Consider the following 13,135-nt stretch of genomic DNA (forward strand, 5'->3'; position numbering starts at 1 on the left):
TGGCATGTCTCTTTAGTTGCAAAAAAAGAGAGTTCTCTTACATAAAACAAAAACAAGGTTTGGTAGAAAAAAAATAAAAAAAAGTAGAGACAGTATTTATGTAATTATTTATTAAAAAACAAGGAGAAATTATATTTACAATTTAAATAGTTTATAAATTTTTACAATCATATTTTACCTGTTGATTTTTGTCAATCAACAATTGTCATTTATTGTGAATTAATAATAAATTAATAAATTTGATTTGCGAAAAACTCAACCATTAATTAATAAAAACCAACAATTAAAATATAATTGAAAGAAATTATAAACAAAATTAGTTCGTAAAATATAACCTTCTTAAAACACAATATTTAAATATTTTTGCCAAAGATAAAAATCGTTCCAAAACGGTTTGTCGTTTAGGAGCAGAGACAGTATGTACTACATTACTGGTTTGAAGTTTGAACATGGAGATGCGAATCAACATCGCGATCCCTTCTTCCGAGCATTCCCCGAACGCACACTGAGCAATGTCCACGCTCATTCCGATTCGGGACGCCGGCGTCGCCGCCGCTGCAGTCGACGGAGTCGACGGCTTCTACTCTCCGGCGAAGCAGAAAGCCGCCAACCGTGGCGCCTATGGTAACCGCCCCCTTCTTTCCCTTCGGCGAGCCAAACAGTTTCTCGGCGCCGCGAAGTTCAAGCTCTTCTTGGCGTTCTGCGCCTTCTCCGTCGTCGTTTTCGTCAACTCCCGGCTCAGTTCATGGATGGGTTGGAATCCTCACCACCCTTCTTCCGTTTCTTCTACTTCAAGGTAAAAGAATTGGATCTGTTTTTCTCTCCAATTTTGTGTTTTTTATTTCTTTTGTTCGATGATGGCTCTGTTTTGTTGATTCTTCTTTTTTCTGTCTATTTTTTTTAGGTTATGTGAATTTGCTGAAATGGGGCTTTAAATGGAGTTTCTCGTTATATGCAATTGGTTGTTCATTTTTTTTATATCAATGAATATTCATGTTATTACTCAAATTAACCATTAGTTTTGAAAAGCAATGATTATTGTTTGAACTGCTTTTGCATAAATGCTAACAATTATATGTGACATGAAATTGGAGATTTTTTCTTGGATGCAACAACGTGCCAATACGATTCTTGTTTTTTGTTGGATTATAATTGAACAGATTTATGTTATGTTTAATTGGTTGAACTGGTTCTGTTGATATAACTAGTTTAATCTAAATTCAGGGGTGGCTATACTGTGCTTATAAACACTTGGAAGCAAAATTCTATCCTAAAACAAGCTGTTGCTCATTATGCATCCTGTCGTAGTGCTGATGCAATACATGTGGTGTGGAATGAAAGTGAACCACCATCTGAAATGCTGAAAACATATCTTGATAAGATTGTGGATTTGAAGTCTCAGAGAGCTCACAAACCAAACATTAGATTTGGTATCAATGCAGAAGATAAATCAAACAGCAGGTTTAAGCCAATGAAGGACATATGGACAGATGCAATTTTCTCAGTTGATGATGATGTTATTGTTCCATGCCATACTCTAGATTTTGCTTTCTCTGTCTGGCAAAGTGCTCCATTCACAATGGTGGGATTTGTTCCTCGAATGCACTGGCTGGATAAGGAGGTTAGTATTAGAAAATTACTTCCTTTTCTCTTCTATTACTTAATTTTCTCATAAACTGCTTGAATTTGTACTCTTTGATTTCTTACAGGTTGAATGTTACATTCTTGTTACACAACAAAAAATTGTCTAGGACCAACCTCCCGTAAGATTGCCAAAATAATTAACTTTGGTTAGGTTTGTGATAATGCTTGCAAGTAGGATACTGAAACCTGAAGTATTTTGTCGGAGAAACTATATGGTCATATGGTAGAGTTTGAATGACATTCAGGTTTGATTGATTATAAGATGAAGATGAGACCTTCATTAATTGGTTACACAAGAATGGTGCAACTCCCATTTGAGGGGTGGAGGGTGGGATTTAGAGGGCAAAAATATGGAACTAATATGGAAAAGGCTCCTCTAAAGTGATATTGTCTATATAGCGAGCAAGGGTGTACAATCCTTAATTTAATTTAAAATGTATTGTCATGTTAATCCACTAAATTTTAACAGTAGATATACCCTTTGTCAATTTAGAGACAAACTCATTTTAGAGAGGCTTTTTCCGAACTAATTTATTGTGTAAAATCATGGGAAATGGCTTAATGGTGGGAAAAACACATGGCATTTACTCTAATATTTATAAAAAACAAAAAAAAGGAAAATAAGAGAAAGATGTGGAAGTTCTTCTCTGTATTCATGGCACCTCCCTTGATGGTAACATAATTGAACTTTGATTTACTTTGCTTGCATATAACTTTTCAGATTAATTTCCATATTTCGTCTGACAAATTTCTCTTTGTATACTACAGCTAAACAATGTTGCATATTATAGATATGGAGGATGGTGGTCTGTTTGGTGGATGGGCACTTATAGCATGGTTCTCTCAAAGGCTGCATTCTTTCACAGGAAATACTTAGATTTATATACTAACCAGATGGCTCCATCAATTCAGGACTATGCTTCCAGGGAGAGGTAAGATATATTATTAATTACATTTTAGGAGTCCTCACCCTCTCTCATAAAATTTTAAACCTGTTCAATTCACTCATTCTTTTTCCACATCCTTGATTAGGGGTGTAATTGAGTTCAGCTATTTGTGAACTCTTTGTTAAATGCTTGACCAAGCTCATTTATTTTACTAAACAATAAATGCACAAACTCAAGCTTTTTAGGGTTGATATAAAAGCATGTGAAGAGCTCGTGTGTGTGTGTGTGTGTGTGTGTATTTGTAATGACAAAAAATGATAATCTTATGCTATAAAATATCTATAGATAATAAAAATTTATAATATATATTTTTATTACTTAATGCATTGTAATTTTACTTAGAGAATTATAGTTACCTAACTTTCATTTTTGAATATTCTTTTACTCTCTTTTTCAGTCTATTTTTACTTCATCTTCTAACATAAATTTTTTTACTAAATACTAAATTCATAAACTTGAAAATACTTTAAGAAGAGATTTGGTTAGTAAAACGAGCTAAACAAACCAAGCTCAAGCTTCATATTGTTATACAAGCCAAGCACAAGCTTTAAATTTGGCTTGCTTAGATAAATGAGCCTTGCTTGAGTATCATCTGTCTTTCGCAAGCAAAATCTAAGCTTCAAGTGCTAGGCTTGGCTCGAGTCATTTACATCTGATCCTTGATAATTTTGAATTTTCAACTTTGTTGCCTTTTTGAACAGAAATTGTGAAGACATTGCAATGTCCCTTCTTGTTGCTAATGCTACAGGTGGTCCTCCAATATGGGTGAAAGGTAGTTTCTTGATTCTTCTTTCTTTCTCTTTTAAGCGTAGGACTTTATTTGTTGGGTGTGATCTCCAATCAATATCAACAACACCTTTATCCCAAACTAATTGGGGTCGGTGAACTACAATAATAACTTAAATTTAGAATAAATAAATTATTGAAGTCTCAGTGCTTGTATTGTTCCCAATTAAATTAACTCCTCAAGTATGCTATCTAGTTAAAGATTTTGCTCTTTATATGGAAATTGTGCAAACACCACTACTTTGGAACACAAATACAGAGATGGGATTTAAACATTATGTAACATAGACATAGCAATTAGCAACATAGCACAGCACAAAATTTAAGGGTGCAAGCCGTGCATCTCAATAGATATGTTTTAAAATTTTCTAATAAAATATCTAATTGGTGAATACTAAATTTATTTCCAATTTCTAAGAGTGCTGTTTCGAGATGTGTGTTGTAATCAGTATTAGTGTCTGGCACAAACATTGCTCCTCTATTGGAATGTCAGTGTTTAATAATTTACAGCTCACATCAATAACTGTTTCTAAAACTACATGAATAAAATCATTACAAGTAATTAAATTTAGTTTTATTATAAATTAAAACAATAAATGCACAAAATCAAACAAAAGTACAAAACTACAGATTCTAAAAAAGCATGGTTCTGGTTTTAGGACGTGGAATTTTCTTGGAAGACATTAAGATGCCCTTTTCTTTTAGCTTGTTTATTTACACGTAGTTGGTAGTTATTTACTGATGGATGCAATGATTTAAATATTAGGTGTCTAGTTTTAATTTTATGATCATCATTATACATAATAATCAATATTTCACTGTGAAGCTTGTTAAAAATATTTGAAGAAAATTCTAGCTTTAACCCATGACGTTGATGTGCTAGGTTTTTGAAATGATTTAAAATGCATATATTTAGAAAAATAAGATCAATAATTTTTTTCCTGTGGACTCTTCAATTGGTTGATTTGATTCACTCTTCAATAGAAGGTAAAGCACAAGAAATGCTATAGATACATTAATACTCAGTTTTTGACTGTTACTATTTGCAAAGGATAGAAACCATGCCATTTCGTGGACATATTTATATCAAAATCTTGCCCAAGTGTGGATTGCAGAATCTCGTCTAGATCTCATAATCGTGATTATAATAGTGACAATAATTTTTACCAAAAAAAAAAAAAGATAGTAACAATAATGACATACATTAGTTCAGTGTATGGCATAAATAATCTTCACTTTCTGCCTGTTCCTCCGCTCTTTGTCTCCATTTCCAAAATAATGTGTTGTTCTATTTGCTCTGAGAAAAAAAAAAGTTAATACTGCCATTTTTCTTTTTCTGGGTGGAGATTTACTTGTTTGGTCTCCGAAAGCTAGATAATGATTGCTTGCATCTCTATGATCTGGCTATTATTTCTATTACTCAGCTTGAAGGAAATGAAATATCAAAACATCATCTACGAAATTTGCAGGCAAAATCTATGAGATTGGGGCATCGGGCATTAGCAGTCTGAGAGGGCATAGCCACAGGAGAAACAAATGTCTCAATGATTTAATATCACTTTACGGAAGTCTTCCTCTTGTTTCAACTAATGTCAAAGCAGTTAGCGCTAGTAATGAATGGTTATGGTAAGTTCTGTTCTTGCATTAATCAGCACCGATCCATTCCACACGGCAAGAAAAAAGGGAAAAAAATTAAAAGAACAGAACGAAAGAGTATGGGTCATTGATTAAGGAATCTGTCGGCATATTATCTGTATATACAAGTTCTACTGAAGTGTCTCACAAGGTTTTGATTCATTAATTTCTGATGCAAAACATGGTGTAATTTGCATCTGCGTTTTATTATTTGTATTAATTCTGCAAGAAGCTTATTGGAGATGCTCCACCTTAGAGAATGGGTTGATATAGTGAAGGATCTATTATTTTTCTTATGTAACTCTAAGAATGGCTTTACAAATACGTAACGTAACCACACAGCACCTAAATTTGTCCATACAAAGTAGACATGTGCAGTACTATTGAGCTATCAGTATAATAATGCGTTTGTGTTCATGCCTGTTATTCTCCTTGTACCATATGGGGGATGGCTGTGGACATGTGGGGCTGTAGATAAACACCAAAAATGAAATAATAAAGCCTAGATAAGGTTTGGTGCGAGAGAAGATAGCAGCATCCTTTTTCTACTTTTTAATATTGATTTCTACTTTTTCTTTTTTAGTTATTGTCAATACAATACTTGTGGCAACACACATCTCAGTAGCTGTCGGAAACTTTGTTTTTTTCATTGTTGTGAAGCTTTTGAAAAGACATTAAACCCGGAAAGGTTGCGACAACTCTTTTATCTGTTGGAGCAATACTCTTTTATCTCTTTTGTATAAGATATCTCGCAAAAAAATTATCATACACTTAATAAATTTAGTTTTTTTTTTTTAAATAATAATAATTTCAATCATATGTAAAATATACAAATTATCAAAAAGGGGAAATTCTCTTAACTGAACTCCTAGTTATCAAAAAGGGCCTCTTGATGGTCTAAGATATGGTATTTGGGGAAGTCCTATGTGAGTGAGACTCCATGAAATTTATTCGTCTTATCTCAACCAACTCGTTCCAAAATTTCATCTGCATGCAACAGTTATAGCAGACATTCCTTGCTATTTTGTGTAGACGGTGGATGATGAAAATTACCAACGTGCTGTGAGAATCGAGTTCTTATGCTGATTTCATGTTCCATGATCACAGCTAACGGGGACCGAGGTAACAAATCTTTTGAATACATTATGGGGACATTTTTCTCCTGTGGCAAAAATACATTTGTTCGTCTCTTCCACTCTATGGTTATTATTCGTGATTGGCTCCTTTATCAATTATATGTTAAAAATGCCTTTCTCTATGATGATCTTCTGGGAGAGGTTTATATGGAGCAACCTCTTACGTTTGTTGCTTAGGGGGAATCTGGTCTTGATTGTCACCTCTGCAAATCTTTATATGGTCTTAAATAGTATCCACGATCTTGGTTTAGGAGATTTAGAATTGTTGTGCAGCAATTTGGCATGACTCGGTGTGAGCTTGATCATTTAATCTTTTATCGCCACTCTGGATCCAGATCCATTTATTTGATGATGTACATTGATGACATTGTCATTATAAGTGATGACCATCATGGCATTAACCAGATAAAACAACATCTCTGTCATCACTTTCAGGCAAAAGATCTCAGAAAACTACGATATTTTTTAGGAGTTAAAATGGCCTAATCCAAGGATGATATTTTGATATCCCAAAGGAAATATGTTATGGATATCCTTGAGGAGACAACTTTGCTAAATGCAAATCTAGTTAACACACCGATGGATCCAAACTCCAAGCTCCTACCAAATCAGGGGGAACGATTCCCTAATCTAGAGAAATATAGAAGATTGGTTGAAAAACTGAACTATCTCACAGTTATATGTCCAGACATATCATTTTTCGTTAGTGTTGTTAGTCTGTTCCTGAATTCCCCTTGTGAAGATCACTGGAATGTTGTGATTTGCATTCTCAAGTATATTAAGGCAGCCCCGAGAATAGCTCTCCTCTACAATGACAAAGGGCACTCCTAAGTTGTTGGATACTCAAATGTTGATTGGGCAGGTTGCCTCACTAACAGAAGATCGATCTTTAGATATTGCATATTTGTTGGAGATAACTTAGTCTCTTGGAAAAGTTAGAAGTAAAGTGTAGTCGCTAGATTAAATGTTGAAGCAGAATATCGTTCCATGGCCACAACCACTTGTGAACTCATTTGGCTAAAACAGTTACTCAAAGACCTCAAGTTTGAAGACATTGGATCGGCAACACTATTTGTGATAATCAGCATGCCTTACACATTGCCTCCAATATAGTGTTCCATGAAAGGAGGAAGCACATCGAGATAGATTGTCACTTCGTCAGAGAGAAGATCCTCTCAGGAGATATCATTACTACTTTGTGAACTCAAATGATCAGTTAGCAGATGTCTTCCCTAAGTCTATAAGGGATCCTCAAATAGATTATATATGTAACTGTTGGGTAGTTCAAATTTTCAGAATCGTTCTCAGGGAACAGTTGTTTTAGTTTCTTTTTATCTATCCTTATTTTCTTGAAGTAGTACACAATTAAACTTTAAACTAAAAGATTTACAAACTTGTTAATATTAGAACTGATTAACAACAGTGATAAAAGGATGAATACAAGTTTGGAGTATCTAGGATTCTTGAATCATGGTTGTTCCATAAATTATGTATTACTGCATTTTTGCACTACTATGGCACTTTAATCTTAGAATTTGACTTACTATGACTACTTTAGCTAGAATTTCCCAATTCCATATCTGTTCCTCAGAAGGGTCCTTTCCCAAAGTCTTCTAAATCTTTAAGAATTATATCAAATACTTCCTTAGGTTATCCTTAACCTCAAGGGTTTAATTAGCAAAAGAACACAACCTGATTTCCCAATCGCAATTATGTTAAATTTATCCAAGATCCATTCCCATGGTTCTCCTAGACTTAAAATTGAAGACTTGCTAATCAAGTGAGATTAAAGAAAATATCAGTGTTCATAAAAATAAAAGAAGCATGCAATTATCTTGAATCCCAGAAAAAGATCTTAGAAACCCATATTAACAAGAAACGAAATTACAAAATTTGAATTAAAAACAACATGCATTACCAAATATTGAGAAAAGAGATCCCAAAGTGAAAGAAAATTTCTAAACTAGAGCTAGGAAGAACTTGAAGAATTAAAGAAAGGCTGAGCTTGTATGTAGATCCTTGATCCCTCCCTAGAAGATGTGATGGCAGTGCTCTTCAAAGTAACTTGTAACTTTAACACCCAGCTTACAAAGTTTCAAGACTCTAAAAAAAAACCAAAAACTCTTCACAAAAATTTAACGAAAAACTAAAAACTACTCAATCTCGTTGTTACAACCCATAAAATACCTATTAACTAATCTTCTTCAAATAGTTTCTATCCATTGATCTTTTTCTTTCATCAAAGGGTCCAGAATTGTTCCAACCTTATATCTCATCCACTTGGTCTTCTTTCTTTCTTATCTGAAAGCAGTAAGGTAAAATTTTGTAAGTAAAAATACAGTTACATCCGTAATTTTACCTTTTCCTCAAATGGGCCGTGTTGGTTCTCTTTACGCTCAATTACCTGTATTTTCAACACTCCACAGTCAAAATAAAACATAAATCAACCCATTAAAATAAGGACAATTCATTGTTAAGAGTAACAAGCTTCGTGCATATGATTTATATACTCCAGCTTGAGGGAGAGTGTTGTAAATAGAGTGGTCTCACTTTGTAAAGTATAAAGGATGAAGTCCCACATCATGCAAACTCCTACTATAATCTCTACTCAATACATTCTATAATAGAATCTCCATTGTGTAGTTAAGACACGCGAATTTCACCATATTCATCTTGGGTCTGGTTATTCAAAAGCTACTATAGTTATTTACTCACATTATTTGACAATGGTGTTGAATAAGGCTTTATAAAGCGTGGTGCTCAGAATATAGTTGTCTTAACTTCTTCTGCCAAAGAATTTATGATAGAGATGGAGATCTAACTATGAATAGCCAATTTTACCTTAACATTTGAAGGGAAACTTAAGAAAAAATCTACTTACAAAATTGCATTTAATTTGTAAACTGATGTTGTGACTTCGGCAAGTGCACTGATCATAAAAGTAATAAAGAGTAGAGTAAGAGATCGTTCTCACGAGGATTGAAATTTCAATCACTAGTTCACTAATAACACTTAAGTTGAACAGTCAATTACGAACAAGCTGGAAAATCAATCAAGAATATTATATGAAAATTAAACTAAATACTAAGCAAGAAAGTAAAATATGAGTTGGTTGATAATCAAGAATGCGCAGTTAGGGTTTTGATTTCCCCCAAATTTTTCTTTATGTTATGAATTAAAACCCTTAATTAATTGCCCTTTTCATATTGTCAATCGATTCCCCTAAGTTAATTAGAACTCAATCCCTTGACATCCTAATTTTTTTTTTTATAACATTAAGGGGCGAAGCCCCAAACAAAAACAAACAAACAACCAGAAACAAAAAATAACTATCCAGGGTCTATATCCCTACAAGAGGAGATTCCCTGAAGATCGTGATCAAATAACTGAGCAAGGTGAAACGGCATAACTCTATGACTCCAGAATCCAGTATCTTTGTGAAGAGCAGACTTGGCTAACCAATCAGCACAAGAATTAGCTTCTCTTGGAATATGAGAAAGCGTTACCTCCCAATCCTGACCGATGAGTGCTTGTATCTTAGCCACTATACGAGGCTGACAAGCTGCATTGCAATCAGCAAGCAAAGAGAATACTTCAGAAGCATCTCCTTCTAGTTCCACCTTCTTAAATCCCAGTTGCCAAACCAATTCCAGACCTTTTAGAGTTCCCCAAAGCTCCGCCATTAAAGGAGTGCAAGCACCAATATGATACTCAAAGCCTCCCAACCATGAGCCATCATCAGATCTGATAATCCCACCACAAGCAGCCACCTCAGTATTCCTTTCAACTGCCCCATCAATATTAATCTTCACCCAATTTAACCTTGGAGGTTTCCATAAACTCATACGAGTTGGATGAATGCTAGTAGTAGCCATAGCCTTCCTACCCATGCAGTTACGAACTTCCTCTATATACATAGCAATTATGTGCGTTCCATGGGTTGGATGCTTGAAGTTAGTATCATGGACACTTTTGTTCCTCCATCCCCAAATGAACCAACAAGAGATAAAAAAGACATCACGCCAATCATCTGAATTACTTTGATTCCAAGCTTTTGAGATATTATTTTCAACCCAATCTCTAAGATCCAAGCTGTAGAATAAGCTTTGCCGATTAGCTGAAACCAGAGAATTCCAAACACTTCTAGCATGCTTACAATCTCTTAGAATATGGAGGTTTGTTTCCAACTCAACAGGACATATTTTACAATGACCAGATTTCCAACTCCATCTAGATGTGCGGTCTTTAGTAAGAAGGCGGCCATGCATTATGATCCACATACAAGATTTAACACGTTGAGGCCCATGCCATTTCCATATGGTAGTCCAAGAATTTTTCAACGGCATGAGAGGGAAACCAAGCATGTTATAATACGCGGTTTTAACTAAAGAGCAGCCAACCTTTTGATTTCTCCAAATAATGCGGTCATTTCCATCCGATGCGCTAGGAATGAGAGCAGCTTGGATCCTTGCAACAGCTTGATCATTGAGATATTGACGAATATAGGGAAAGTTCCATTGACCAGTATTGCTGTTCACGAAGGCACTAACAGGGAGATTCAACTCCAAACCAGTTGGAGTACGAGTAGCCAGAGAGGCAAGACACTCAGTTAAACCCAACCAATTGTCTGTCCAAAATAATGCATCATTACCATTTCCAATCTCCCATTGCATTGCTTGAAGAAAAGATGGCCAAACACTACACAGATTTTTCCAGAAGTATGAGTCATATGCTTTATGATTTACTTCCCTCCGAAGATCCAAACCTCTCTTACTTGTTACAACTCGAACCCACAACGAATCGGGCGAAGTAAGTATCGTCCATGCAAGCTTGTGAAAGAAAGCCATATTTTGGACACGAAGGTTAATCACCCCTAAGACACCCATGCTCTTAGGCTTGCAAATATTATCCCATGCAACCAGATGAGATCTCCTTTGACCATTTTTATCACCCCAAATAAAGGCACGCTGCAACTTCTCTATTTCATCACAAATGGCTACAGGAAGCAGACTGTGTTGCATTTGAAATATAGGAGTTGCTGAAATAACGGAGTTGGAAAGTGTAATTCGACCGGCAAAAGATAAGACCTGGTTACTCCAACCAGATAACTTGTGCCTAATTCTTGCAACAACATCAGCATAATGGTCTTTGGTTACTCGACCATGTTTCATCATGGACCCAAGATATCTCCCTATATTGTGAGTTTGCTTGAAGCCACACACATTTGTGATATCATCTGCAATGTGAGCATCTGTATTTTTCGAGAAAAAAATACTAGATTTCAGAATACTAACCTTTAGGCCAGACATTGAACTAAAAGTCTCCAAGCAATCCACTATAACTTTGATTTGATCTAGAGAAGCTTCTGCAAACAACATCAAATCATCAGCAAACATCAGATGGGCTATCTTAGGACCTTTTGATCCCACGGAGATTGGCTTCCATCTCTTATTGTCAACCGCATCTTGAATGAGATGAGACAATTTTTCCATGGCTAGAACAAAAATGTAGGGAGATAAAAGATCACCCTGACGAACTCCTCTTGAAGGAAGGAAGTCACTTGCAATGGCTCCATTCCAAAGCACTGTGACCTTATCAGAGTTGATACAATTCATGATAATATTTGTGAACCAGTGTGGGATTTGAATTTCCTCCAAAATTTTACGAACAAACTCCCAATTTAACATATCATAAGCCTTTTCCAAGTCGATTTTAATTGCCATGAAACATTTTCTTCCTCTCATTCTACGCATTGAATGGATCAGCTCTTGGGTGATGATGATGTTGTCCTGGATATGTCGTTTAGGAACAAAACTAGCTTGGAAGGGAGACACCATCTCTTCCATTAGGGGCTTCATTCTGTTAACCAGAATTTTACTGAGGATTTTATAAATGACATTGCACAAAGAGATTGGTCTGAGCTGCTTAGCACTTTCAGGTCTCTTTACTTTTGGAATGAGGACCAGAAGAGTCGAATTCACAAGGTGAATCAGATTGGGATTCTGAAACATCATGTTAACATCCTTAATAACATTAGTCTTAATAAGACTCCAATTCTTATGAAAAAAGGCAGCTGGAAAACCATCTTCCCCTGGAGCTTTTGACCCATTGATACTAAAAACAGCTTTTGAAATTTCGTCATCCGAAAGATTACGAGTCAGATTAGATAGCAGATCATCGTGCAGAAGGGGCCAAGTAGTCTTTGATTTCACCCAATCACGATTAAGGACTTCCTCACTAAACAAGTTGCTATAGAAATCTGTTACCAATTGATGAAGTTGTCTAGCTTCCTTCACCCAAATCCCATCAGAATTTTTTAACTCAAGAATCCTATTCGAACTTCTTCGAGTAGCTGTTTTAATGTGATAGAATTTGGTGTTTCTATCCCCATCATTTATCCATTTCACCCTGGCTTTTTGAAACCATAAGATCTCTTCTTATATGAGAACCGCATCAAGGTCCTTCCTAACCTCCTTTTCTCTAGATTGGAGAGATAAGTTGGTATGATAATCAACATGATTCTGAATTTCTGCAATACTATGCAATAGGTTAGTCTTCCTATTGAAAATGTTGCCAAAGACTATCTTGTTCCATCTTTTTAAATTTGGAGTCAGATCATGCAGATTCGTTCTAGTGTCTTTCACAACATTTCAGCTCATAGCCAGAAACTGAGTAAAGTTATAATGCTCCATCCAAGCAATCTCAAAGCGAAAGGGACGATTTTTCCAACCTGTGTCCAAGTTAGACAAGTAGACCAAAATAGGACTATGATCAGAATAAATCCGTGGAAGTACCTTAACGCCAGCATCAGTAAAGGTAGTCTTCCAACTTGCATTAGCACAGGCTCAGTCCAGCCTCTTAAAAACACGATCAAGATGAAGAAACTTCGGACCCTTCCATGTAAACCAAGGACCTGATCCTCCAAGATCCATCAGCTTGCAATTATGAAGAACATTTGCAAAATTGGAACATCTGTTTAAGTTAACT

General features: G+C 35.4%; 1 protein-coding gene across 1 annotated transcript; it reads left to right on the top strand.

Annotated features, from left to right (window-relative positions):
* Positions 1–470: 470 nt before the first annotated feature.
* LOC133313373 (glycosylinositol phosphorylceramide mannosyl transferase 1-like) lies at positions 471–5,362 on the top strand. Its single transcript, XM_061514736.1, has 5 exons — positions 471–796; positions 1,225–1,621; positions 2,413–2,576; positions 3,293–3,363; positions 4,847–5,362. The coding sequence occupies exons 1-5, from the start codon at positions 513–515 to the stop codon at positions 5,005–5,007; spliced, it is 1,077 nt and encodes a 358-aa protein (XP_061370720.1). The 5' UTR covers positions 471–512; the 3' UTR covers positions 5,008–5,362.
* The last annotated feature ends 7,773 nt before the right edge of the window (positions 5,363–13,135 follow it).

Source organism: Gastrolobium bilobum, unplaced genomic scaffold (genome assembly GCF_033153095.1).
Source record: "Gastrolobium bilobum isolate Gb01-03AN ecotype WA unplaced genomic scaffold, APGP_CSIRO_Gbil_v1 utg10095, whole genome shotgun sequence".
Lineage (NCBI taxonomy): Eukaryota > Viridiplantae > Streptophyta > Magnoliopsida > Fabales > Fabaceae > Gastrolobium > Gastrolobium bilobum.